This window comes from Cervus elaphus, chromosome 20, assembly GCF_910594005.1.
Source record: "Cervus elaphus chromosome 20, mCerEla1.1, whole genome shotgun sequence".
Lineage (NCBI taxonomy): Eukaryota > Metazoa > Chordata > Mammalia > Artiodactyla > Cervidae > Cervus > Cervus elaphus.
In genome coordinates, this window is record NC_057834.1 from 37,796,881 (window position 1) to 37,824,114 (window position 27,234).

A 27,234-nucleotide genomic window follows, 5' to 3' on the forward strand; every position below is an offset into this window, starting at 1 on the left:
CCCCTCCATTAGAGGCCTTCCCATGAGGCTCATACTCCACCTGGCCTATCCCTTTGTCCCCAGCAGTCCACTGGAGTGTAAGATCCCCGAGAACACTGACTACACGGTCTTGTCCATTTCCCTGTCTCCGAGCTGAGCAGAGTCTTGCGCAGAGGGACATTAACTGTGTGCTTGCAAAGTCAGTCCTGCCCCTTTCCTGCTAACTCCCTCCTCCCCATCTGTCCTTGCCCCAGGTCCTGCGATGTCACCCCCCTCAGACTGGGTCTGTATCATCGTGCGTGTGTCTCAGTATTCATGCTGAGTTCAGGGTCCAGCACAAAGAAGGTTCTCGCTAAGTGCTGGCTGGCTGAAGGAAGTCAGGAAGGAAACACTTGCCTTCAGGCTCTGCCTCTCTGCGGGACTCGGAGAGGGCCCCGCACTGGGTGGGCAATGCTCGTGTCAGAGCGTCTCCCCAGCAGCCACCGCTGGGTGCCCAGCTGTGTACCTGAAGCTCTGAGGTCCCTGTCTCCCCTAGAGCAGGGGGGAGGCTGGACGGCGTGAGGATGCGGGTGACCGAGTGACATGCGTATGGGACCCTCAGAAAACGCACAATGACACCCACCAACAAAGACACCATGGCAGCCAGGGATAGAAACAACTAGTGTATTGATTCAGGGAGAAGAGAAGGGGTGCAGATGGGAAATGGGAGGCAAGGGGCTCCTTAGTGTTCGCCAAAACCCGCTGCCGCACACCCTCCACCCTTCCTCCCCTTCCTCCTCTTCGGTGGGGCCCCAGCAGGCTCTCCCCCTTTCTAGTAGACCTCTCTCTCCCTCCTCCCCTACACCCACTTGACCCTGATCAACCTCCAGTGACTGGGCAAAGCCCACCTCTGGCTCTAAAGCTAGGTGAAGGCAGGCTCAGACTAACCTTTCTTCCCTTTCCTTCTACCTCCCGCCTCATTCCCATCTCTTGTCTAAATAACATATAGAAGAAGCAAACGCAGCTGGGACTTGGGAGAATTGAGTCACCCCGGGGCTAGGGAGAGGGGGGGACGGGGTGGGGCAGGCGGAGGAGCTTCTGCCAGGGGTAGTGGAACGATGGGGGCCGGCCCAGGGGCGAGGCTCAGCCCTCCTCCCTTGGAGGCTGGCGGAGCAGACTCCACACCTGCCTCTCAGGCACCATGTCACGGGGTCCCCGGGATGCGGGTGGCGGGCAGGGCAGAAAAGCAGAAACAAGGCTTTGTAAAAGCATCCCCTCTCCTTGGCTCCCTCTTTGGTTTTAAGGCAGATACGGAGTTTCTCGGAAGCAGGGAGAAAAGGGGGGGGATTGAGATAGATGCGCGCCTTTTTTTTTTTTTTTGGCTTATGTTTTTCCTTCGGTATAAAACCACTGTAGAAAATAACTTCTCTTAGAAAAACAAAAAACAAAACATAGAAGAAAAAATAAAGGGGTATTTTTCTTTGGCTTCAAACCCCTTCCCGTGAGGTGCAGGGCAGGGGGTGGGCATGAGGTGAGGAAGAAGCACGGGCCTCCGCCCCCACCCCTGCCTGGCAGGTCCCAGGTTACATGATGCTGCAGTTCTGGGGGCTCTAAGAGAGAAGAGAGAGCGGGAGAGGTGTGAGAGGCGATGTTGGGCCGCACCCTCCCTTCCCCTCTTAACCCTGCCCCGCCCCTGCCCTCCAATCTGGGGCTCAGACAGGAGCGGCAGGACGCTGGAGCAGCAACCCTCTAGGATCTTGGGCTGCGGGGAGGAGGCTCCCACTCCCCCGGGCTGCGGAAGAGAAGGCTCTCCCTCCCACAGGGCCGCCTGGTCCTAACCCTGGAGGACTAGGGTCCTCTGCCCGCGGGGTGGGGGTGTGGAGACAGAGGGCTGACTCACCTGGGTTCGGGGTCTGGAGTTGCCCAGGAGGTAGGAGCGGGTGACCAGGCTGTCCCCGAAGCTGCCACCCCCACTGCCCCCCACACTCCGGTAGCTGCGAGTGACTGTGACACTTGAGGCGGAGGAGCCAGAGGAGATGGATCCGCCCACCGGGGCTCCCGAGCCGCTGGCAGACGCCTTGTCTGCGGGCTGCCCGCAAGTCCCGCACAGCACGGTGCGCGAGCGCAGGTTGTACTCGGCGGGGTCCCCCGAGCTGCTGCCTGCGTGGGAGCCCTGAGGAGGGAGACAAGGCTCAGGCCGGACGGCGAGTCTGGGACTGACCGCTCAGGCCCAACACCCAGGCTCCGCGCTCCGGCAGGGTCCAGGCAGAAAGGTGGGCTTCTGCGCTCCGGCAGCCTAACTGGTGGGGGGCAGGGCTTGGGGCGGCAGCCTAACTGGTGGGGGGCAGGGCTTGGGGCGAGGGGGACGGACCTGGGCTGGGAAGAGGGGAAGGGAAGGACATGACAGGGGGAAGGGTCAGGAAGACTTGGGGACAGGCAGGCAACGGGAGCTGTGGCTCTGACTCTTGTCTTAGCTGCTCTAAGCTTCAGAGGGGAAGGTGACAGAGTGAGCAAGCTTCGACAGCGGCAGGCATGCAAAATTAACTGGGGAGGAGGGCAGGTGAGAGAGACCCTTCTCCCAGGAAAAATGGGGGAAATGAGAGGCCATGCATGTGACCAGGATGGGGAGGAGACAAGAAAGGAGATGCATGCAACAGAAGTGAGGGGGAGAGAGGCAGGGCTGCGCGCCCCACGTCTGTCCTCCCTTCCCCGCCCCGGGGGATCAATCCGGACTCTTGTCCACCGCTCCCATGGGAAGACTCCATGGCATCAGAAGTTCCCACTCCCTTCCTTACCAGAGTAGGGCACCCAGACACCTGGGGTCCCTGTTCAAGGTATAGGGAGGAGAGAGAAGAAAAGCCAGGGCAGCGAGTGAAGTTCCAAAACGTTCTTTAATGAGAAGACTTTTTTGGCAGGGGGAGGCCAGGGAGAGGGTGTCCCCAGGCCCGGCTGGGTGCCCTGGCGTGGGCTGGGCCTCAGCGGCGGCTGCCACTCACGTGGTGGTGATGGAGCAGATCGTCTCCATCCTCATCCTCGTCGTCCTCAACCACGGTCACCGAGCGCACCAGCTTGCGCATGGCCACCTCCTGCCGCGGACATAGGACAAGGCCCGAGGGTTAGGGCTGCGGGTCGGAGAAGGCGTGTGCAGCACACCCACCCCGCTGGCCACCAACAACCTGCTCACGCTCTGCCCCCGTCCAGGCTGCGACTTGCTTTGTCCTCGGGGGCGCTGGAGTTAAGAAACTTGTTTCTACTCCAGGGGCATGCGGTCAAGTTCTCTGGATAGAAGCACGATCTGCCCTTAACCATGCTCACTGTCTAACCCCCCACCCCTCCTGCTGCTAGGGGAGGTACCTCTGGGTCTGTACACGGGGTGGACAGTTTGAGACCTGGGAGAAAGCGGCCCTGAATTGGGGTGGGGGCAGCTGCCTCCAACCCTGGCCGCTGGGGGAAGCCTTGTGCAGTGAGAGGCCAGCCTGCGGCATACTCACTTCCCCAGTGGAGTTGATGAGGGCTGTGCGCAGGCTGTTTCCACAGCCCCAGGTGTTCTGCGCCTTCCACACCAGGTCGGTAGGGGGGCTGTGGGTGGCCCCAGCTCCTGCAGCCCAGATCTGGGGGAGGGAGAAATCATTAGAGAAAGGCACTCACACTCCAGCACACCCAGCCTCAGGCCAGCCCATCCCCACCCGAGGCCACCCCAGAGTCCCAAACACTCGGCCACTCACCGTCACCACCTGCCCGGCCTTCAGAGTGTACTTTGGAGGGAAGCGGTAGGTCAGCAGGGGGTCATCTCCATTCTGGCGCTTGATCTGCCAGTTGCCCATGGACTGGTCCTGCCCAGGAGGGAAGGGGCAGGTGAAAGAGGCTCCTTCAAGCTCTTAGAGGGTTTATCACCTTCTATTCCTCCCCTCACGGCTCTCCCCCCTCAAGGATAAATAACAGCTACATCCATGGGCACTTAGGCTGTACCAGACCTACTCAGTCCTTTCATCTTCCCAAGAACTCAAAGTTATTCATGCCTATTCTGCAGATGACGATGCTGGGAGAGGTTAAATACATTGCCCAAGAAGGTCTCACTGCTCTGATGAGTCCTGTAGCCAGGACTGGAACTGGAGTGTGGAGGAGATACCCACATTTGCCCTGGTCTGATGTGAGGAACAACCCTCCCCGCAAACTCCATCCCTTCACCTTCCAGGTTTTCTCCCTAACCCGACGGCATTTCTCACACCCGACCTGGGAGGCCTACCTCATTGGACTTGTTGCGCAGGCGCACGAACTTGCCCTCCTCATCCACCTCCTCCACGGCCACGCGCCCGCTGGTGCGCGCGTGCTGGGAGAAGCTGCTTCGGCTCTCGGTGGACTCCAGCTTGCGCTTTTTGGTGATGCTGCCCCCGCTCTGTGTCTGGGACGAGTGGGAGGAGGCCCGGCCTCGGCTGCGCTGCGAGGTAGGGCTGGGAGACAGGCGGAGCCTGTGGAAGGGGAGACAGGGTCAGGAGGTCTAGTCAAGGCAGGTGGCAGGCAGGCAGGAGGAAGCGGCCGCTAGCACCTCCCTGCCTCCCCCGAAGCCCACCTCTCCTCCTCGCCCTCCAGGAGCTTGCGGTAGGCGTGGATCTCCATGTCCAGGGCCAGCTTGATGTCCAGCAGCTCCTGGTACTCGTCCAGCTGCTGTTGCATCCTTGCCCGCATTTCCGCCATCTCCCGCTCCTTGTCTGCCAGCAGCCGCCGGCTGGTGTCGCGTTCACGGGCCAGCGAGTCCTCCAGGTCCCGCAGCTTCGCTTCCTTAGCTGCCAGCTAGTTGAGGGAGAAGGGGGGTCTGGTGAGCTCTCAAGGGCCCCGGGTATGGAGAGGTAAGGGACAGGGGTAGGGGCAGCCCCCTGGGGCACACCCCACCCCCACCCCCACCAACCCTGTCTTCAGATTCCCATCAGCGTCTTTCATGGACTCTAACGTGGCTGTGGCTGGCTGGCGACTGGGGAGTCCTTCTCAACCTCCGACTCAAATCTCTTATTAATTTGAGGCTAGAACCCACCTCCTCTGCCACAAATGGCACAGCCAGCTACAATATTGACACTGTTAACACCTCACTATGCCCGCAATGCAGGAGACCCCGGTTTGGTCCCTGGGTCTGGAAGATCCCCTGGAGAAGGGAATGGCTACCCATTCTCCAGTATTCTTGCCTGGGAAACCCCACGGACAGAGGAGCCTGGCAGGCTACAATCTCCGGGGTCGCAGAGAGTCAGACATGACTGAGCAACTAACACTTTCACTGTTTTTTTTTTTCCCCCACTTTTAACACCTCACAGTGAGTCTTGAGGCAGATCTAAGAGTTAGCGAGGATGGGGGTGATCTCCATATTCAAATGAGAAAACCCAGACTCTGAGAAGTGAAGGTCAGGCAGGCAAGATAAGAGGTAGACCTGAACAGCAAACAGGTCAAGTGACTCCAAACCCCGGGCTTTTCACCCAGTCTATGCTCCTGGGGGCATATTCTGCGCCCTCCCCTGTGGGGAGGGGACGGGAGGTGAGGGAGGCGGAAGGGGGAGGCGGGGGCAGCACCTGCTTCTGGAGCTGGCTGAGCTGGGCCGAGAGGCTGTCGATGCGGATGCGGGACTGCTGCAGCTCCTCGTGGGCGGCCCCCACCAGGTTGCTGTTCCTCTCCGCCGACTGCCTGGCGTTATCCAGCTGGCGGGGAGGACACAAGGGTTAGGACTGCAGGGACCGACGGGGAAGGAGGCAGGGACCGGAGAAGGACATCGCCGCTGCAGCCCGAGGTCCGGGGCAATCTCAGCTCCTGCCCCCGTCCGCCTGATCTCCCACAGGACATCTCGGGGCGGGGGCGGGGGGGGGGCAGTGGGGAAGGCTACTGGGGACAGAGGCAGCAGGGGAACCCCGGGAGAGTGAGCACCTTGGCAGAATAGGTCTTCTCCAGCTCCTTCTTGTACTGCTCCACCTGGTCCTCATGCTGGGCCCGCAACTCCTGCAGGGCATCCGCCAGCCGGCTCTCAAACTCCCGCTGCTTCCCATTGTCAATCTCGACCAGGCGCGTCTCATGGCGGCGTTTGGTCTCACGGAGCTCCTGGAAGGGGTGGACCCAGAGACCAAAATCAGAACTAGTCCTTTGAGGATGGGGCCCAAGTGGCTGAGCGCCCAGCCCAATCCTAACCCTGAACAAAGTCACTGTGAGCTCCACCTTAACCTGGGGGCTGGCCACCACTCCCCCCAGCCCTCACCCCCACTCCCCATCACTAGTATAAGCCAGCCTGCCAGGGGAGCTCTGCACACAGCTGATACCCCAGCCCAGCTCTGACATCTTTCACCACCGGCCCCAGTCCTCCGGTCTGCAGGACACAGTTCCCACCTCGCTGTAGATGTTCTTCTGGAAGTCCAGCTCCTCCTTCAGGGTCTGCAGCCGGTTCTCAGCATCCACTCGTCGCAGCATCTCATCCTGAAGTTGCTTCTTGGCCTCGCCCAGGGCTGCCTCGAGCTGAGAGGAAGGGGACGGAGGTCAGGGAGAGGGGTCATAGGACACCAGAGCTGGAAGGAAGCTGAGAAGGGGGTCATGTCCAGCACCTCCCTTTATATGTGGAGAAACAGGCCTAAGGGAGCAAGAGCCTTGGATGCCCACAGAAGTGATGACACATCTACTTCCTCGCAGTAATGACCTTGGATAGGTGCTGTGCTAATGAAAATATAGATAGTGCCTCCTCTCTCTATAGCCGTATTTTGCTACAGCCACTGCTCTAAAGGAAGTGTGTCCAGAGTACAGAAGGAACATGAGGGAAGGGACCAAAGTGTGCCTGAGGTGGTAGCGGGGGGCTTGTAGGAAGGCCTCCAGAGTCTGAGATCTGAAGGACAGGTGAGTGGGCAGACAGGAGCAAGTACAAGGGCGCAGAGGTACAAAAGCACACACGTGCACTTCAGGATCTTCGGAAGGCTCAGTACTGCTGAAGCCTGAAGGATGGGGCCCTGGGGGAGAGTGACGGCAGAGGTGGCTGGACTGGCAGGCAGGGGCTGGATCATGGACCCGTGGATCGCACCCTTACTGCCACAAAAAGATCCTCTGAAGCTTGAGTAGGGGTGCACCTTTCTTAGATCTTCATCTTAGAAAGCATAAGCTGGGCGGTGCAGCTGGGAAGGGCTGGGGGCAGGGCCTGGGAGGAGAAAGGCCCAGCCTTGATTTTCTAGCCAAACTGCTGGCTTCTCCTGGTCTCTCCACGGTGTACTATGGTGGCAAGGCCTAGCAGGGAAGAGAGCCCTGGACAGAGGTTTGGTGGATGACTCTAGTCCTGACCTTGCTCTGAGCAGATGTGGCTGTGAGATTGGGAACAAGCCTGCTTCTTTGATTCTGTTCCCTAGCTTTTAACATGAGACTAGATGCTGGAATGGATAGCAAAGTGTTTGAAAGTAAAGACTACCGTATACATTAAAAACATACGTCCATATATGATCCACCATCAGCTCCCAACTAGGGCTCTGTGGACAGACTACACTCTTCTCCCATCATCCAGAGAGGTCACGGCCGTCTACAGCAAGGCCAAACAGGAGGGATCCAGGGCCAGGCACAATTCATTTCAAAGCTAGATGGAAATGGCTTGTGGATTCTTTTAAATTCATGGTGCGAGACACCATGGGCAGCAAAGGAGGATGCACTATGGTCTGGATGGATGCAGCAATGCTAGGACACAGAAATGACTCTGATGCTGTGGGACAGGTCAGACCAGTCACCTCCTGAGAATGCCTGGAGTGGAGCAGTGAGTGTGCGTTTGGGCAGGGGGCAGGGACAAGGGTCAGGCGGGGTCTTGGGTGGGCCTCACCTTGGCCACTTGCCCCCGCAGGTCATGCAGCTCGCCCTCCAGCGTGCGCTTCTCGCTGAGAGCAGTGCTCAGTGCAGCTTCCTTGGAGTTGAGCAGAGCCTCCAGGTCCTTGAGCCGGGCCTGGGCAGCCATCAAGTCTCCCTCCTTCTTGGAATTGCTAAAGAAGCCAGAGAAGAGTGGGTTTAAGAGGAGGAGTCTGTATCCCCCAGGGAGTCAGAGTCAGGTCCCCCAGGGAGAGTAAGAAGTCAGGTCCTGGGAGGTCAGCGGCAGGACTTGGTTCTGCTATCCCCCAAGCTGCCAGGAGAGGGCATCCTTGGCCCTGGTTTGTTTGCATCTGCCCGCCTCGGGCTGGACTCCCACTTCTCCCAAGGCCCCCAAAACCCCTTTCCGGCTTCTCCACCCTTCCCATGACTCAGTGCTCAGGAACGTGCCTGAGGCCAAGGGCAAAGCTCGATCCCATGAGATGAATGCTTTTCCCTCTCTCCCCTCCCATTCCTTCCCAAAGAGACAGAACCACCTTTGTCTCCTGCCCCTTCCCACAAAGGGCCTTAACCTTCTCCCCCGACTCCACCCACCTTCCATTCAGCCCAGCCTCCTCCTCTGCAGAGATCCAGAGAGCCAGGCTCCTAGCCCTGGGGTCTGAGTGTCCCTGACGCTTATCAGTTTGAGTGCTAAAAGTGTCAGTCACCTCCCCTAGGCCCTTTACACACCAGGGACTGCTGGGAGGGGAAGTTTGGATAAAGCTCAGAGAGACCTGGAATGAAGTTGACCAGGCACTGTATTGACCTTTCCCTTTCTCAGACCCAGTCTGGGTCCCCTAATGGGGCAGAGCACAAGGGTTCCAGCCGTCCCTCTCTCTGGGCCTCATCAGAGCCTGAGAATGCTGAGCCCAACCTATCGACCACAAGCCCAGCATCTGGCTCCAGATGTGACCCCAGGCCTCCAGGTCCATCTGGGCTCCAGCCTTGAACCTCCACACTCCTCAAACTGGGTAAAGCTTTAACTAGAACCAATTCAAACGGGGGGTGGCCTCTGCCACCTCCCTTCCCTTTCTGGGCCCCTGATTATTTCTGCTGGATAGTGACCTGGAAAAATAGAGGGATCCTATTTTCTTAAAGACCTCTGGGGAACACAAGAACTTCCCAGTTGTCATGATCCCTTCCCCAATGTGTGGGGAGAGAAAGCTCTAGACGCAGGGAGGGGAAGGAAAGAGCCCAGGGGCCTAGTCCCAGCTGCCATCTGCGACTCATCAGACTTCAAGCATGAACCCACTTGGGCAGATGGAAAAAAGGAAAACCAAATGTGGGCAGGGGGAGAATGAACTCGATCCTGGAAAGGAGAAATGCCAACATTTTTCTCCTGCCACCAAGCCCTCGGCTCCAAGAGACCCAACAATTCAGTGTGAAGAAAGATGGAGACGCTCTGGACGGAGGGCCCAAGACTGAGGCGGTATGCTCCTGCCACTAGCTTAGAAGTCTTCAAACAGGAGTCACCTCCCCTCCGGCTGGGCTCCACTGCGAGGGGGAGAGAGTGCCACCCAGACAGGCAGGGGAAGGACGTGAAGATCTGGGGGGAGAGTACCCCCAGCCTTGCTCTGTCCAGGCCTCTGGCCACATTTCAGAACAAGTTGTTTAGAGCAAGAGTGTCTGTCTCCTGTGAAAAGAGGCCCTTCCAGACCTGAAGGATCTCTCCCCTCCTCCGTCTTAGCCAGAAAAGCTAAAAATAAAGTCAAAACCCAGCTCAGGTTTTGGCTGCCATCCGGCCCAGCCCCTGGCTGGGAGCACAGCCCCAACTTTCCATGACTTCAGAACTTTTCCGAAGCTGAGGCAGCTGTAGGGGGAGGAAAGAAGAAGAAGAAAAACCGCTGGTAAAGTGAAGCGACACGGCAGACATAGATTCCGAGTTCCTTGGGCAGACTCCAAGGCTGGCAGGGACTTCCCAGAACAGGCCTCCCTGCCCTGCAGGCTAACGGCTGGGAGGCTCTCAGAACTTAGAGAACTGGGAGGAGCTTCGCATAAATTCGGCTTAACCCCCTCCTTTTACAGATGAGGAAACTGAGGCACAGAGGAGGAAGGTGAGTGACCCTGGGTCAAACACAGCATGCAGCTCCGGGGACCCTGGCGGAGTCACAGTCAATTCTGGCAGCTGATCAGGACTCCTCCCCCTGCTCCTCCTCCTACTCAGCCACAGGTCTAGAGACGCCAGCAGGAGACAGGGCTCCTGATCCAGCCAGCCTGAGCTGGGAGAAGCAAGAAGGAGCACCTTGATGCTTCAGAAGACATCTCAAGGGTGTCTCTTCCCTAGTCCCGCCTCCATGGCCTCCTCAGACCCAGAGGAGAAACATCAGAAGTTCTCCTTGGAAATACCTTTCCTGTGAGAGTGCCAGGCAGACAGACACAGGAAAATGTAGCTGCATGGTCCCTGCTCTCGGGGGCTCACAGCCGGACAACTGCAGGATTTGGTCCTTCTCTAACCTCTTCAGTTAGGACTGCTCCCAAAGGTGGGGTGGTAGTAATACTAATATTACTACTAATAGACTAATACTAGTAATCATATAATGACAGCAAGCAGAGCTGACTGCGCACACGTTATGGTGGTTGTTCAGCCGCTAAGTGGTGTCTGATTCTTTGCTCTCAAGACTGTATTAACTGAATCGCCACAGCTTCCCCACTGAGACAGGCGCTAGCCCTAGGTGATGAAGGAAACAGGCTCGGAGAACTCTGCCCAGGGTCCCTCCAGGATCCTGCAGCAAGTCGGGGAGCAGAGGTGTGAATGGGTGCTGGATGGCTCCCCCTGCCCTGCTAATGGTCTCCAAAGAAATTAAGGGGACGATTTTCCTTCCCCTCCTGGCGGCTCTGATTAGCACTTAAGAGAGTTGCAATGAAAGGACGGAGACACACCAGGCAGATGAGGGAAACCACTTGAGCAAAAAGAGGGAAGCAAGGAAGAGCCTTTGTGGTTTTCTCAGTCAGGCTTGGGGAGCTCCCCTCTGCGGGGAAGCAGCTGCTATTACCCATGGGCTTATGACTCAGACCTCAGGAGCCCTGTGGCCAGGGAGCCACACGCACTCCCCAAGAGACGGCTGGGGGTGGGGCACGGAAGCCAGCGGCTCCCCAACCTCCTTGTCAGTCTTGCCTGTCCACTAGCTCCAAATGACATTGCTTCCTTAGTCGGGCTTCTGAACAGGGACCCCAAGCAGACACTGGCCAGGCGTTCAGCCCAAGCGGCGGTGCGGCCTGTGCCCCAGCCCACTGGGGGCCAGCAGTGGGAAAGCTGGGCACAGGCTGCCTCACCGTGGGCTGGCAAGGGGAGCTGGGAAGGGTGGGACCCAGGGGCTCCACATGTGACTCATCCTCCAGCAGACAATACCCGGGCAGGTGTCAGGAAATCCTCTAGGGCTCACAGGGGAGACCCTGGCTGTACCCACGTCCTGCCCAGCAACCCACCCCCCCAGCCCCGTGCCGCGCCAGAGGAGCCCACTCTCTCCCTCCCATCCGCCAGGCTCCTCCAGCACTGGAGTGGGTTCATCCCAGCGGGCTCCTGAGACAAGAAGGGCTGGGCATCCTGTTTCTAAACTCTTCCCACGGCTGGCAAATCTGATCGCAGAAGGCGGGAAAAGTCGGGTGGGGCAGGGCAGAAGAGCAGAGAGGAAAGGGATAAGGCCGACACACGGGAGCTGGGAGCGGGCTTGCGTGCTACCAGGCCGGGGCGCTATTACACAGAGGCTGGAGGGAGAGGGGAGCCGGCTTCAGGGCCACTGCCGGGCAGGACGCTAGGGGCTTCTTGCCCCGGGGTGGGGGTGGGGAGCAAGCGCCTGGCGCAGCAAAGGGGCTACGTGGGCACCGCGCCAAGCGCTGACCTGCCGGCTGAGTCACCCTCCTCAGCCCAGCTCGGATGCCAGATATGGAAGCCAGGGCGGCCACAGGCCTGTTTGGGCCCGGTTGCTGGGAGCAACTTGCTAGGCCCCGAGGGAAAGGCCCCCATTTCCTCCGCTGGACTGAGGAACACGAGGCGCGCAGAGACAGCCGGCTGGGGCTAAAAATAATCAGTGGGCGGGGCGGATGGCTACTGGGGCAGTGGACGAGCCCGGCCAGCCCGCCCGGGCTCCCTCAGACCCGCCCCAGGCTCACCGGCCCTCGGAGTTCCCCATCGCCCGGCGGAGAAGAGGGGGAGGGGAGGCAGGAGCATCGAGAATCCCGAGCCCCCGGCATTTCCTGCCTCACCAAAAACGGAGCCCCCTGTGGCCGGGCAGGGCAAAGCAGGGCTGGTTGTGCAGCCGTGAGTCCCAGCGCGGCCCTCTCCTCCCAGACGTCTAGACCTCTTCTCAGGCTGACTCCCTGCCAGGTGATGGGGCCCCTCCTGTGGCCACCCCAAGCCGGGCCCCCACGTTCCTACCACCCTTCCTTTTGTTCCAGCAACCCCTCCCACTGCGATGTATTCTCCCCTCCCTCCACCTATCCTAATCCACACCTGCCCCCTTGGTTTGAGCCCTGCTCAGCCCTGCGCCTCCAGACCCAGCCACACCTCTCTCCTCTTCCACATCCATTCAGCTGTTTTACCTGCTGCTTTATTCTCTTTCCAGCTATAAGTGTGTCTCGGGGCTTTTTCTGTTATGTCCCCAAATGCCCTGAGGCCAGAAGATTCATATACTCAAGGTTTCTAAGCGGGAACCTCCTTCTAGAACAATTCCTGCCCTTTTACAGGTGGGGAAACCGAGGCCTGGAAAAGAGTAGGCTCAGACCCTAAAACCCTGCCCACCCGGTCACCTGAGGACACTCAGAGCAATGGAGACAGGCACAGAACATGGCATGACGCACGCAGGGCGCGCAGAAAATGGGCAGCAACACCCAGGAAGAGAGCCTGGGAGACACTTGGACTTCTGCTCAATAGCTAGGAGTCACCCTAGTACCCAAGTGATGACACAGGCCTGGTGATGGGGTCCTCAGATATCAGCTACCTCACAGCTCTGCGTGGGGCCGAGAGGTTCCACAGTTCCCTCCCAAAAGGAACCACGGTGGGGCTTCCTGGCTGGTCTGTGGGTCTCCATCACTCTCAGGTATGGGCAGGAGGTGGAAGCGCTGGGACACTTGGTTCCCCACTCTGGCTTTCAAGGCACCAGCCCTCTCTGGAAAGGAGAACTTAAAGAGAGGAAGTGACAGGGGCAGGTGTTCTAGGGACTGAGAAGCCCCTTGAACCGTCCCCAAAGGCCACCCTGTGGAAGGGCTGAATGTCTTACACCTGGAAAGTACACGGGAGGATCCCAGTACGGACCCCCCACCCAGGCACACGCACCCACAGCAGGCACGGCTCTGCTTCCGCACGCCTCCCTTGGGTGTGACAACCACCACATGTGCTCGGGGTCCGAGGGCCCTCAGATCCCCTTCCAGAGCTGCTAGGCTCCCAGCTGTCCTCACCCCAGACAAAGCCAGGTCTTAATTCCAGGCAAAGGGAGGGTTGGAATGGGGGAACTGGTGCTGAGAAGGGGCACAGGAGGCCTGTTGACATGTTCAGACGCAACTCCAGCAGAGGCGCTGGGCCTGGCGCAGGGCCAGGCCTGAGTCACAGCTGCTGGGCGTATCAACGTGGCATTGTGCAGCAGTAGGAGAGGCCTACAGTCAGAGGCCGGTGCGCTGGGGTCCTGGACAACAGGCGGCAGGCTTCCTGACCAACCGCTCCCTCCTGCCAAACTCCACTTTCCTTCTTCCTGGCCTGTCTCTCCAGAAATCATTCCTGTGTTGTCATAAAAATGCAGGCCAAGGCCTGGAACAGACCAAAAGAAGGGCATGGAGGGGGAGAAGGATGGCCTAGGAAGAGGTAGGAGGTCCTGGGTGTGGGAGGGAGGGAGGGAAGCCACTGGCCAACAGGTGGGACATTCAGGGGATCCCTACAAGAAAGCGATTCAGTTGTCCCTTTGGAATGTATTAACCTTCCATCTGGTGGCTCATGGTGATTAACCCTGACAACAGCAGGGAGAAGGTGGGAGCCGCACCCCAAGATGGATAAAGGAAGTTGGGGAGGACCTAGGAGTTCTGGTCCTGCTGCATTCCAGCTCCAGCCTTGGAAGATGCAACGCTGTCTACCAGCCGGCAGAGGGTGGCAGCGTCATCAGAGCTATGGGAGGAGGAAGGGGGGGTGCCTTGGCAATCCCAAACATCCCCCTCTGAACTGCCAGGGACTGCGCTCCTGGAAATCAAGGGTCTCTTACTTCCCTGAGCCAGTACCTAAAGGAATTCCTGTATTGTCCCCCTCCATCCGTCCCCCATTTGATTCAGATCCTCCTCCTTCTTCCTGCCACTCAGCAAGATCACTCAAAAGTAGTTTTCAAAAAAAGGCCGTCCCTTAGTCTCTCTTTCTCTGACTGGATAATTCAGGGTCTCCCGTCCACTCTCTACTCTGCCCTCTACCGTGACTCAGCTCCTCTGCTGGGCCTGGGATTTCGGCCAGAATTATTCCAGGTTTCGACAGGCAGGATTAAGGCTTCCTCACGAAAGGACAGGGGAGCGTGGCCCCCTACTCTGCCCCACCTCCTTCCCAAACTATCCCCTTCCCTGAGTTTTAAGGGGCAAGACCTCCTCACAGCCCACCCTCAGGCTGGGGGAGCCAGAATGGGGGCAGGAAGAACAGAAGGTGGGCAGTTCAAGGTCACCCTGCACCTCCCTCTGATTCCCGCCCCTGCTGTCTAATCCCGGCCAGCACTAAGGTAACGGTCCTGCCTGCCCCAGAGCCTCCGCTTCTTCTCCAGCACAGGTCCACGGGACTCCCCTGCATGGTACAGCCTCAAGGGAGGTACGTTCAAAATATAGTATCCTTTCCTACTAGTAATAAAAACAAAGCCTAAGCCAAGAGTGTAATGTCATAATAATTACCTGTTTCTCACAAACTTTCTTGGAGAAAGAGAGGAGGGTGTTAGTACTTTTAATTCCACCGCTTGTGGGAAATATTTCTAGTGAGAATAGCATTGGCTATTAACTATTTTCACATCAATTATATCTGATTTTTATATGCACAGCTTGGTATTTTAAAGAACTGTTTTCTCACTTTGTGGGTCATGGTATTACTTTGGAACTGGAGGGATCTCTGGAGATCTTCCGCCCTAACCCCTTTCTTTTACAGCTAGGGAAATCCAGAGGTGGAGGGTGATTTCTTCAAGGTCACACAGCAGTTTAGAGGCAGGGCTAACCCTGGAACTAAGGACACGGAGGGTCAGGGCTGTTCTCGCTATCTCATGCTACCTGTCAGTTTGTGGATAGATCACCTTGCCTTTTGTTAAGTGACCGGAGACCCTGCAGCCTCCCCCATAGAACCTCTTTCCCCGCCATCTCCAAGAATATTAGAGCTTAGCCTGTGTCATCTTCAGTTCAGGAGTGGGGGTTTGAGGGGCCAGGGAGGTAAGAATGGAATGAACTGTCCTGGACCTCTGAGCCAGACCTGGTCCTGGCTGCTGAAGCTGCTAAAGGTGGTCAGGGGCTGGGGAGGAGGGAGACTGGAGGGTGTGGGGAGGAGGGCACAGGGGAGCAGAGGGCACAGTTGGTAGGTAAAGCCATCTCCTCCCAGTTGTCCCCCCAGCTGTCCCTGCCTTCAGCCCTGACACTGAGCTTCTGAATCAGTGGGGGTGGGCCTGGGAGGGTGGACAATGGGCATTTTCCGTGCAAGAGTAAGCCTCAGATCCCTGGAGGCCAGGGGATGTGCCAGGGACCGGGCATCAATCGTGGGAAGGCCGTCGGGACCCTAGCAGGAATTAGTCTTTCTTGTTTCACTTGGGCTCCTCAAGTACTTACAGCTCAGCCCCTGGCGTTAATTGTACTTTCTTCTTTCCATTTGAATAAGAATGTGGACTTCAGGGTGAGGGGCAGGGTGGAGAAATGACAACAGGAGCGCCCTTAGGTGAGGACTGAGGCCCAGGTATCCTCAAAGGCCTCCATCCCCGTTATCCTTATATATCTGCCAAAGGGCACAGTTTCTTACACATCCAGGTAGGCAATTCCCATGACAAGTCCCAAGACAGTCTCAAGACAGGAATTACCAGCCTCTCACAGCTCATGATTCATGGCCTAGAAGGGTCCTGGGTCTTTCCAGGTATGGGCTGTGGCAAAGGCTATTGATCAAGTGATAACAGGCCCTGCAGGACAGCAGAATATTAAGGCAACGCTGGCCTCACAGCAGAATCTCCAGACTGCAAGGGTGCACTTTAGTCACCCCAGCCCACCTTCCACAACCTACAACCTGTCCCTGAAGCTAGAGAAGTGAGGTTTAATGGTGCGTGTGTGCGTGCTAAGTCACTTCTGTCATGTCCAACTCTGTGCAGCCTTATGGACTGTAGCCCCCCCAGGCTCCTCTGTCCATGGGGATTCTCCAGGCAAGAATACTGGAGTGGGTCGCCATGCCCTCCTCCAGGGGATCTTCCTGACCCAGAAATTGAACTCGCATCCCTTATGTCTCCCACACTGGCAGGTGAATCCTTTACCACTAACGCCACCTGGGAAGCCCAAGGTTTAATGGTAGGAGCACTCAAATGAGAGTCAGAAGACCCGTGCTCAAGTCTGGGCCTGTCACTCATTGGCTGTGTACACGGGACAAGCCTTCGCACCTCTCTCTGGTTTTCCCTGTTCTTATCCTGATGAGAGCTTAGAAGAACCTGGGCCTGCAGGTCCCTGTGTGTCCTGACTGAGGCCATCATGTAAGGCGGGCAATTCAGGAAGTCGTCGGGGACCCAAGGCCTTGTTTGAGGGGAAGGGATGCTTCTGCTTTGTGGGTCTGGGATCTCCCCACTTCTGACTCAGCCTTCCTCTACCAGTTCCGTTTGGGAAGACACAGACCCTGGCACCAACCCGCAGCCCAAGCCCGTAACTCTGGACTCTACTCTAGAACTACTTGTGCACACTGTCTGTCAGGAGCCCCAGTTCCAGACCACCACCTAAGGAAGGAGGCAGAAAAGGATCCCAGGATGCAGTGGGGAGCGGGGAGCAGAGATGCAGACACTCAGACCCCCACCCCTCCCTTTAAGACATCTGCTGTCTCCACCCTGTCTCTTGCAAAGCCACTGGGGTGGGAGGGAGGGGGGCAGTATCTGAGTCATCCACCCAGCTGTCCTGCCTGGGATGGGGCCTAGCTCCAAGCCTCGACCCCAGGCCGGCCTCCCCTGATGCTTTTAACCTCCTCTTTCTTCCTGCAACTAGGTGTTCAAACCCCCTGGGCTCCAGAATAAAGGATGTGAGTCTGTGTTTGTGGGCAGGAGCAGTGTTTCTGCTTGGAGCCTATAACCCAGTCTGATGAGAGGGGGCCCCAAAGCCCTGGGTGTGGTCAAGGTACCCAGGCTGGGCCAGGAATCACCACAAGATCTTACAGATAGCTCTGCATCCCAACCCAAAGCCTGGCCCTGAACTCTGAGCTCTAATTAAACATTAAACCAGACAACACCTTCTCTCTAGGCTTTAGTGGGAGGAGTTAGGACAATGCCTTTCTTCCTCTCCCAAATTCTTCATGCCATTCTTCACCTCACCCTGAGCAAAGCAGACACAAAAGGGAACAAATCCTTGCTCCTCCCACTGGGGACATAGAAGGGGACAGAAACCCCAATCTGAGCCCTCTTTGTCTCCACCCAGCCTCCTATCAGCCTAGGATCCAGGTGTGCAAAACCACCCCCCCTCTTCCGGAAGCCCAGCACCCCCAGCCAGGATCAGTGGGGGAGAGGAGAGGCAGGCAGCTAAATATAACAAGTACACACACCACCCCCGGCCCTGTCCCACGTGCGTGCACACCCGCCTGGTGTCCCAGACCGGGACAGCTGCGCCAGGAGGCAGAGACAGACTGGCGTGGCTGGGTTAGCGAGAGACCATAGACTCCACTCGTTCTGTTCCCTGGTCAACACCTTCCCCAGAAAAAGACCTGCTAAGAATGCTCTTGGCAGGGACCTGCATGGTAGTAGTTTGGTAGCTGGGTCAACTAGTTTAGAACACTAATTCTCTGGGACTCCCCTAGCTTGCCTCTTGTCTGCCCTGTTAACTAAGTTATACATATCACTAGTGGACAATGACAGAAATGATCCCTTTCAACAGATAGTCACTCTGAGTTCCCTGGTTGCCTAATGGTTAGGGTTCCTGGCTTTGGATCCCTGGTCTGATCGGGGAACTGACACCCAGAAAGCCACTGGGCTTGGGAGTTGGGGGGAGAGTCACCTGCCTGCCCACACCATTTCTATCTACTCTTCACTAGGGGATGATGCCAGGGGCTGGGGGCTAGCAAAGGGGTATAAAGAGTAGCAAATACACAGCGCTTCTGAGAGGAGCATGAGCCTGGAGAAGATGATGCAAAGGGGAAGAAGAGAAGACAAACCATTACAGCCCCAACCAGGGATCTCCAAGCACCTTTAGTGCTCTCTGGCTGAGGTCTTCACAGAAAACAAATCCTTGGGGAGCTGAAGAGGGCCTAAACTTCCCAGCTCCAAAGGCCTTTTTAGAAAAGAGGGAGGAGACAAGTAGGGTGCGGTAGGGTGGGGCAGGGATGGGTAAGGTAGGAGGGGCCTGAATCTTCCAACGGCTGGATTTCAAAAATGTCACAGTATTCCAGTAGTGTAATAAGGCAAAGAACAATAACAAAAAAAAAAAAGTCCCAGTGGCTGAGAGGACCGGCCAGAGCAAAGGCTGCTAGGCTTGGCTTGGAAAATGAAAGTGGCTCACCCCAAGAAAGGAGGCAGGGAGGGACAGAGTCCAGATCCTCCTCCGAAAACTCCAGGCAGAGGGTGAGGGTGGGGAGGTGGGGAAGGGGAGGTACAGACCTGGGCATACATAACACAACTTCCTGAGCCGGGAGCCTCTACCCTCCGTCTCCCTCCCTCCCTTGCATTCCTGGGCCAAGCAGGCCAAGGACTGTGGGAGCTGCGGGGGAGCGGCTCTCCTGGAGCTGATCGGTGGGCCTGTCAGAGGCCAGGGGAAGCCCCAGACATGCAGGGCATAAAGGAGCACTTCAAAACTCTTAACAGGAACCCGAGAAAGGGCTGTGCAGTGAGGGTCATCGCCGTGCCCCTGCAGGGGAGAAAGGGGGTCACCCGGCTTTGATGAACTCTCTCTGGCACCACTGGACATCTCCCAGCCTAGGAGCTCTGTTCTAGTGGGTGTCATGTGTTCAGAGTCAGGCTGGGCAAAGTTGGCACGGTGCCAAGACTGCCAAGAAAGTTCCAACAGGACCCTTTCACCTACTCCTAAGTGTCTTGGGTGCCTAGATGTCTTAGACCTGGCAAGGCCAGTTCGGCTTTGCCCAAGGCCCTCTCCCAGGCCCCAAATGATTGGCAAATCCCACCCTGACAGAATGTGGGCCTGCCACCAGCTCCTACTTGGCCCTGATGAACCCCGCCATTCCTTATACACCCCACCCTCTCCCAGAGACCTCTCCCTGCTCAGTCCTGTCTTGACAATTTCCCTTGGCACTGCCAGTCACTCGCTGGGGGCAGTTCCGGGAGGGAGGAGACTATATGGCAAAGTTATCAGCCGCCTGGAGCCCGGGCAGGGCCGGCAGTCCATCTGCCCCTCCGCTCCTCTCCGCTCCTCTCCCGGCCCCACGCCGCCACTCACCGCGCCTTCAGCTCCTTGAATTCCTCTCGCACTTTGCTCAGCTCCAGCTGCAGGCGGGCGCGCTCCTTGGCCACCGAGTCGAGGGTCTTGCGGGCATCCCCCAGCTCGGCCTCGTAGGCGGCCTTTATGCCAGACACCTCGCGGCTGACCACCTCCTCAGACTCAGTGATGCGAAGGCGCAGACCCGCATTCTCCGTTTCCAGCGAGCGCACGCGGTCGATGTAGACAGCCAAGCGGTCATTGAGCTCCTGGAGGTCCTCCTTCTCCTGCAGCCGGGTGATGCGGGTGGGTGTCAGCGGGGTGGAGCTGGCCTGCGCCCCGCTGCGGGTGGCGCGCCGCTGGGACGGGGTCTCCATGGCCGGCAGGGTGGCAGCACTGCCCGAGGGGCAGAGGTCCCGGGAAGGACGCGGGGCTCAGGCCGAAGGACAGAGACTGCTGGGGCAGGAGCGCGCCGGCCGGCTGGCTCCTGGCAGGCTTGAGGATCTGGGCCGGGCGCAGTCGGACCTCGGGATCTGGGTTGGCGGGTGTTGGATGCGGAGCTCCCGCGAACACTCTGAGTCACCGGCTCCCGGGCAAAGGCTCTAATAGGTCTAGGGAATGGGAGGAGGGGCCACTCTCTTAAAGGGGCCGTCGCTAACCCACAGGGGTGGGAGAGGGAGGGGTGAGCAGGGGAGACGGCTGCCCGGGGTAGGGCCCCACCCTCCCTCAGGCACCCCCACGTGCCTGGGGCTTCCCTGAAGCTCGCCTCTAGGTCTCTACCTGCTCAGCGATCCAAGCTGAAAGCTTGCCCCCACTGCCTCAGGCCTTAGAGGGGGTAAAGGGCAGAGCCAAGGGGTGAGGCTGGGTGGGCAAAGGGCAGGGGGAAGAGGAGCAGTAAGCACAAATCAAGGGAAGGCGCCAGGCAGGCAGATCCAGGAAAGTGGGGGGGGAGGGTTGAGGCTGGTGCCCACGAGGGTGACTCACTCTTCTTCCACCACTGGCTCCCCCTTTTCCTCCCCATAGTAATAGTGACTCACCCCTACTCCCCCCCCACCCCCCCACCCCCCCACCCCCCCTCCATGAGTGGGCAGTCCATTCAAAGCGGCATCTCAGTATGCCAGGGTGGGGTGGGGAAGTATGCCTGGGTTCCCTGGGGTGGTTGGAGGGAGGGCTGCCACAAAGTTCTGGATCCTGAGCTCCTTTTACACCCTCGAATTCAGGGTGGGGACCAGAGTTCGGGGTCCTTCTTTTCCTATCTTCTGCCCCAGCTTAATCTCCCTTTGAAATCAACCATTGGATCTTAGACTCAAAGAACAACCCCCAAGCCCCAGAGAAGGTCAAGAATAGGACCCAAGTACTGCCCACCCTGTCCCCTTCCTTTGGACTCAAGCAGTCAGAAAAAGAGCCTGCCTGAGGTTCCTCCCAGCTTTGGTCCCTTTCTAGTTCTCAGCCCAGCCCAGCCCACCCCACCAACCCCAGAACTGTACTTATTTTTTTTTTCCAGGACTGTACTTATTTTAATGGATAATTTAAAACAGATACCAGAGCTGTGCATGCATTCATCACATTGCCAGGACACCAGGTCCCAAATTTTTGTGGTTCCCAAAGGGGCCTGAAAGGGGGAGCAGGGCTGGGGGCTGGACAGCCAATGTTGGGTCTCCATCCTGGTTTCAGCCAGAAAAGGGGGTTGATGGGGGTGGAGACAGCAAAGACGCCCACAACCTTGCTGACTGCTGGGCCAGCACTGCACTTATCTCCACATTCCTCTCTGACCAGGTCTGCTTTGCCACTGGCTCTGGGGAGGGGCCAGGCCTTCTCACAAAACAGGATCATCCAAGTCCCTGAGCTTCCCCACCCCAGGCTCTGGAGCTTCCATCCTCAGCAGACCCCTTTAATCAGCCTCCTACTCTCCTCTCCCATCCGGGCCCTGGCCCCACCAACCATCTCATCCTAAGAGGTGGCAGAGGCTGAGGCTCCAGAACCCATGTGCTTTCCTGCCCTGCCCCTGGGCCTCCCATGGCTTATTCTCTGATGAGGAACTGGGGAAATTAAATTATGTTGCTAACTCCTACAGCTCCAGGATACCAGGATACACAAGAGAAATGGGGCTGGACAGCTCTTCTGTTCTGGAGCTGGCTTCAGAGTGACAAGGGGCTGGGGCGGGATTAAGGCAGGGACTCTGAGTGTTCAGGGAGAGAAGCCCTCTCTGAGGGATGGCGGGTTCCCACCTACAGGGGTTGACTGGGCAGGGTGGTGAGCATGCAGGGTACTCAGAGTTGGGGGACCCGGGATATGGTTCCCCTCCCTGCAGCCCCCTCCCTCAGGGTGGGGCACCCACCGTCAGCTTCCCAGACAAAACAGAAAGTCTTTCCCTGTTTCTCCCTCTCGTGTTCCCCAAGTTAGAACCAGAGGTGGGGTGAATGAGCCAGTGAAACGTGAGGGACAGTGGCTGTTCCCACTGCTTCAGCCCCCCTCCACAGGGCCCCCCTCCCCGCCTGGCCTGGCCTGACTTCCCCTCCTGGCTGGGGAGGCAAAATTACACTTAACCCTTTCCCTCTCAGACCTCCCCATCTTTAAGAAAAGAGGCAGGATAAAGGAGAGGGGCTTCTCAGCCTAAGTTTCTCTCTTTCCAAAGGGTTCATTCACCACCACCACTACCACAATGGCCTCAGTCCTAAACCTGAACTTCAAAGTGGGCCTTTACCCTAAACATTCAAGCCTAACTCTGAATCCCAAATGTCATCATCTGCTCTGCCCCTGCCAGGGTGTAGATGGCCTGTCCCAGCAAAAGCAGAAGGCAGGGAAGGCCAGGTCCAGAGGAGCGGAGCCTGCTGGGGGTGAGGGTTGGCAAGAGTGGTGTCTGGGTGGAGACCAGTTTCCAATCCTGTGTCTCACTTGGCCAGGTGATGACAGGTCTACTACTGAATTCTCTGGGCCTCAGCTTCCTCATCTGTAACAGGGGCAGAGTGGCTGTCAAAGAAATGAGGGTTGAGCTACTATGTTTGCTTTATAGGGAGTTGTCCACCAGTAGGCAAAACAGGAAGAGGCAATACCAAGCACAAGTGGTTAAAGAGCAGCAGAGAACCCTGAACTGGATAATGAATTCCAAATGGGTTCCAGAAGCCTGGAAGCTGGAACATTAGTAAGTGATATTAGAATATAGTTGTTGAGTGCAAGGGTCCAACTATCAGAATACAATTGTTGGGCAGTGGAACAGACACTTGTCTTAAAGACCAATGACCTTGGGGAGGGGACCCTCTTCTTTCCCAAAGCATCTTGGACATCTGTGTCCCTAACACTTGGCCCAGTGCTTGCATTTAGGAGGTGCTCAGTGTTTCTTAAATGAACAAATGCATCTGGCCCTGCCACTTCTCAGTTGACTGACTTTGGGCAAGTTCTGTCTTTTCTTTCAGCCTGTTTCCTTGTCTATAGCATGGGGATGCTGCCATGATTAAGTCACATGCATTTAAAGGGAGGCTTCAAAAATAAAAAATAAAGGGAGGCTTCTTGGAGGAGGTAGGTTTCAGGCTTTACAGAAGTGCCTTATGCACAGAGTGAATTCACTCATCCAACAAAGATTTATTGAATACCCACTGTGTGCCAGGCACTGCTCTAGACACTAAGGAGACAGCAGTGAATAAAACAGATCAAAATCCCAACCCTCATGGAGCTGACATCCGAGTGGAGGGAGAGGGTCCATAAATAAAAGACAAAATTATAGTTTGTTGCGGCTTCCCCAGTGGCTCAGTGTTAAAGAATCTGCCTGCCAAAGCGGGAGTCACAAAAGATACAGGTTCGATCCCTGGTGAAGATCCCCTAGAGGAGCGCATGGCAACCCACTCCAGTATTCTTGCCTGGAGAATCCTGTGGACAGAGGAGCCTTTCGGGCTACAGTCCGGAGGGTCACAAAGAGTCGGACACAACTGAAGTGACCTAGCATGCACGCATGCACGCACGTAGGATTCTGCTCAACAAACTGGGTAACTGACACTTTTAGTACGTTTTCACAAACATTCTCAATGTGGTCCACAAAACCACCTTATAGGCTGGAGATCATCTCCCTGTTTTACTGCTAAGGCTGACTTTCCCAAAACTAGACATTAATCGGCCGAGCCCAGAACATGGAAGAGGTGGCCTGGACCAGGATTCCTTCACTTCTTATGCTACTTTGATGGGACGTGTGGGACGAGTTGGGGTAGACTGGTGCTGGGAGGAATTCTGTACAGGGGTGCTGAAGTGGGCAAGAGCTGAGGAGGGTACACAGTTCAGCTGAGCAGGGAGACACTAGAGGTGAGGTGGGAAAGTATGGGAGGAAAGGCAGGACTGGAGAAGAGGGAGATGGAGGCAGCCACCTGGCTCTGGGATGGAGACCTGTGGGAGGGAATCTGGCTGCTTGATAAGGCTGGGCTCAAGAAGGAGAGAAGGGAGGCCTTGAGACCTGCAAGGAAGGAGTCAGAGGCAGCAAGTTAAACAGAGTGGGCTCAGCAGAAGGGTGAAATGAGGAGGGCTTTGAGGGGCGTACTAATAACGATTCATGTGGGGAGCATTTGTGGAGTACCTACTGGTATTAGGCACTAGGTAGCCACATTATTGTGTTGAACCTATACAATAGCTCTACATGGTAAGTACTGTTATTAGCCCTATTTTACAGATGAGGAAACTGAAGCCCAGGGAGATTAAATTATTCCTTTAAGGCAGGGATTGTCAAAGTTTGCCCTATTGACATTTTGGGCCAGATAATTCTTTGTTGGGTGGGGAAGGGTCTGGGCACTGTGGGATATTTTGCTGCCTCCCTGGCCCTCTATCCACCTCTGCCCTCAGTTTATGACAATCAAAAATATCTTCAGACAGTGCCAGTGTCCCCTGTGGGGCAAAATCACCTCCAGTTGTGAACCACTTACCTAAGGTCATACGGTGAGTAGCAGGGCTGAGATTTTAATACAGGTGGACTTGACTTTGAACACCAAGCACTTACTATCAGGCTGTAATTCTAGACAGGTAGGAGTGGGAGAGAGAGAAGCGTTCAAATGGGTCCTAGGCCACTGGGGAGACAACTCCCCTGTAGGGATGGGAAGAGGGGAACTCCTGGAGGAGGGTCTAGGGAGTGGAGGCTGATTTGGAAAGTGGGAGCTGGCTGAGAGCCATGGTTTGAGGATCGCTTTATAGTAGGTTCCAGAGGGAAGGTCCCTTTCTTATTCATTCTTTGATCACAGGGTCTGGCACAGAACACCTGTTGAACTGCTGAGTCACTCGTGCACAGGTGAATATTATAACCTTGAGAGTGGAAGGACTCGCCTGTTCTGTAAGTGGTTGTCATGTACAAGGCACCCGGCGAGGGGCTGTGTGGGGCTGATCCCACTTAATCTCCACCTAAGCCCTAGGAAGGAGGTATTGCTAGGCATTGGCAGGTATTGGCATTTTATGGATCAAAACCCCCAGACTCTGAAAGGTTGGCTAATTGACCTCAGGCCGCCCAGCTGATTAGACTGCCTTCTTCCTACTCAGCCTCAGCTAGATGGGATGATGCAGGCTGTAGGCAATTCTTTTAGCTTAGTTTAGCCAGGAAGGCCCTTAGAAGGAATGTGTTTGACACATTCCTTTGGAAAGACAAAGAACTCCTCATTTGAATGAAATCTCACCCCCTAATATACTACATGACAGAGGCAGAGCCTCTCTAGCAGGGAAATTTTGGGACCCCTTCTTGGTGATCCCTTGCCCAGAGGGCCCTCAGGGCTCTGGGGAATAAGCAAGCCCCCTTTGTTTACAAGTAGGCTTCTAAGGCTAGAGGAGAAAAGATTTGCCCAAGGTCACACAGGTAGGCCTGCCCAGAACTCCTGAAATAGTGCTCTGACCCTATCATATGCTACCACAGGAGACATAACACCCTGCACACATTTGAGGGAGGGCACCTCAAGGGAGGGAATTAATATCACCTTGATGTGGGGTTGCTGGCTGCTGAGCCAGAGTCCACGTCTATTCCTTCAGGAAACCAGCCTGGTCAGAAAGGGCCGCTGGATAATGGGCAGAGAACCAGTCTTTTACATCTCACACCTGGCTGGGCAGGTCTCCCAGGTGTGGCCCTTTCATAATCAAGATTACTACCATAACAGTCTCAAATCTCTTAGAGATGCACAAATATCATTACCCTCATCATACAGATGAGGAAATTGAGGCTTGGGCGGGTTAACTGATTTGCTCAAGGCCACGCAGCAGACAAGTGACAGAAGGAGGCCTCAAACCCCAGGTGTCCGCCTCCAGGTTAACTAACATCCCACTTCTTCAGCTCAAACCCTGAGGAGACAAATCCAACAGCAAGATCCGAGGATCTGCCTGGGAGCTCCAGCCCAACATTTCAAACCCCCTTCCCTACCCAACTGGGCCAAGAGAGCCGCCCACCTGAGAGCCTCTAGTTTCCAGAACTGTCACAGGACACACCAGAATACACACCAGACTAGGGCCAGAGAGGAACTCCGCAGTGACAGCTCCCTCTCTGATCGCCATGCCCCAGATTTGGCCCCGCCCACCAGGTGAGGGTGGGGGAGGGTGGGCGTGGAAGGGGCGGGGCACCGAAGACGTGGGTGGAGCCATGTGGCCCGGCTGGCCCGGGGCTGATCGGCTGGAGCTGGTAGGTTGGCTCGGGCTCTGGCTGGGTGGTTCCTCCCTCCTTCCCGCCCGGAGGCGGGCAGTGCTGACGGCTCGTGCTGACGCAGGCGCCTGCGTGTGGGCGGCTGCCTGTGAGTCTGTGTGTCTCTATGTGTGTGTGGTTGCTGGGGCCTCCCAGGTCTCCTAAATGGGGGTTTCCTCTCCCTGTTGTCAAGGAAACAAACAGAAGCTCCACAACTCCAGGGCTGGGGCTGGAAGAGCAGGGACCTCAAGCCCTACACACCCATACATTTCCAGAAGGTGAGGCAGAAAAGGATTCCCTGTCCCCCTCGGCTCTCAGGGTACTGACCAAACGTGACCAAACAGTGGGGCCTTGAAACTGGAGTAGCGACCTGCGCTGTTTGCAGAGCACTGGGGAGTTTCTTAAGACAAGGATCTAGCGCTGCTCAAACCAGGACAGGTCCTGGCAAACCGGACAACTGGTCTCCCTACATGTTCATCCAAGTTTTGTGGGGAGCCTCTTTTTAAGACATAAGAATATCTTTTACAGATTTTACACAGATATATGACCATGTGGAAACGTGGGCAGACTCCTCTGAGGGTCTTGGAAAGGCCTGTGCAGCTGAGGGTCCCTGAGCTTCCCCTTCACCACCTGCACTAGAAACCCACCTGAGGCCCCAGCCCCCACAGCCCTTCAGTCACTTTGAAGGCTACCCCCCTCCCCCACCAGGCACTCACACTAGGGGGATCCACTGGGAAGGTGAACTCCTGAAAGGAGGATGGTGTTAATCTGATTTCCTGGTGGGTGGACCGAGCAAAGGGCTCTTTCTGGAGAAGTGGTTGGGCGGCCAGGTGGGGCAGGTGGATCGGCAGCGTCTCCGCCAAGATCAAGAGCTCCTGGAGAGAGGCGCCATGGGTGGGGGCGGAACTGTGTTGGGCCAATGCTTCAGCATTCATTGCCTAGAAGCCAGAACCTCGGAGCTGGGAGGAGTTAGGGCACCACACAGACCAACCCCCTCATTTCTAGACCCACGTTGGTCGAACTCCCCAGATTGCCCTGTCCCACCATCCCTATGCCGCCCACAGGCCTGCCCCAGAGTAGCACCCCATTTGCCCTCTTTGTCCAGTAAATCCAAAGCTTACAGGGCACCCTGAGAGCCCACCTCACTTTGGCCCTCGACCCTTGAGGGGCTCTTCATCAGAGTAACAGGTAATGGGGAAACCACTGGAGCAAGGGTGGGGCAGCAGGGCCCTGGTCGGGAGAGACAGGATGCACGGGCTAAGGCTGGGCTCCCAGGCTGCCCAGGGAGGGGC

At 56.8% G+C, this 27,234-nt stretch overlaps 1 protein-coding gene across 1 annotated transcript; it reads right to left on the reverse strand.

The window, feature by feature from the left end:
• Positions 1 to 628: 628 nt before the first annotated feature.
• On the reverse strand, positions 629 to 26,760 carry LMNA (lamin A/C). Its single transcript, XM_043878485.1, has 13 exons — positions 26,659 to 26,760; positions 19,339 to 19,928; positions 7,772 to 7,928; positions 6,316 to 6,441; positions 5,863 to 6,033; positions 5,514 to 5,639; positions 4,529 to 4,749; positions 4,205 to 4,427; positions 3,684 to 3,791; positions 3,450 to 3,569; positions 2,955 to 3,044; positions 1,859 to 2,131; positions 629 to 1,568 (listed from the first exon to the last, which is right to left on the reverse strand). Exons 2-13 carry the CDS (start codon positions 19,692 to 19,694, stop codon positions 1,542 to 1,544), a joined length of 1,998 nt encoding a protein of 665 aa, XP_043734420.1. The 5' UTR covers positions 19,695 to 19,928; positions 26,659 to 26,760; the 3' UTR covers positions 629 to 1,541.
• Positions 26,761 to 27,234: the final 474 nt, after the last annotated feature.

Bases quoted from the DNA above. Each gene is read 5' to 3' on its own strand.
- LMNA (XM_043878485.1), bottom strand. From the start codon at position 19,694: ATGGAGACCCCGTCCCAGCGGCGCGCCACCCGCAGCGGGGCGCAGGCC. The intron at 6,034-6,315 runs GTGGGAACTGTG...CACCCCTTCCAG, and splicing joins AGAAGAACATCTACAGCGAG to GAGCTCCGTGAGACCAAACG. The intron at 1,569-1,858 runs GTGAGTCAGCCC...CTTCTCTCTTAG, and splicing joins ACTCCAGACCCCGAACCCAG to AGCCCCCAGAACTGCAGCAT.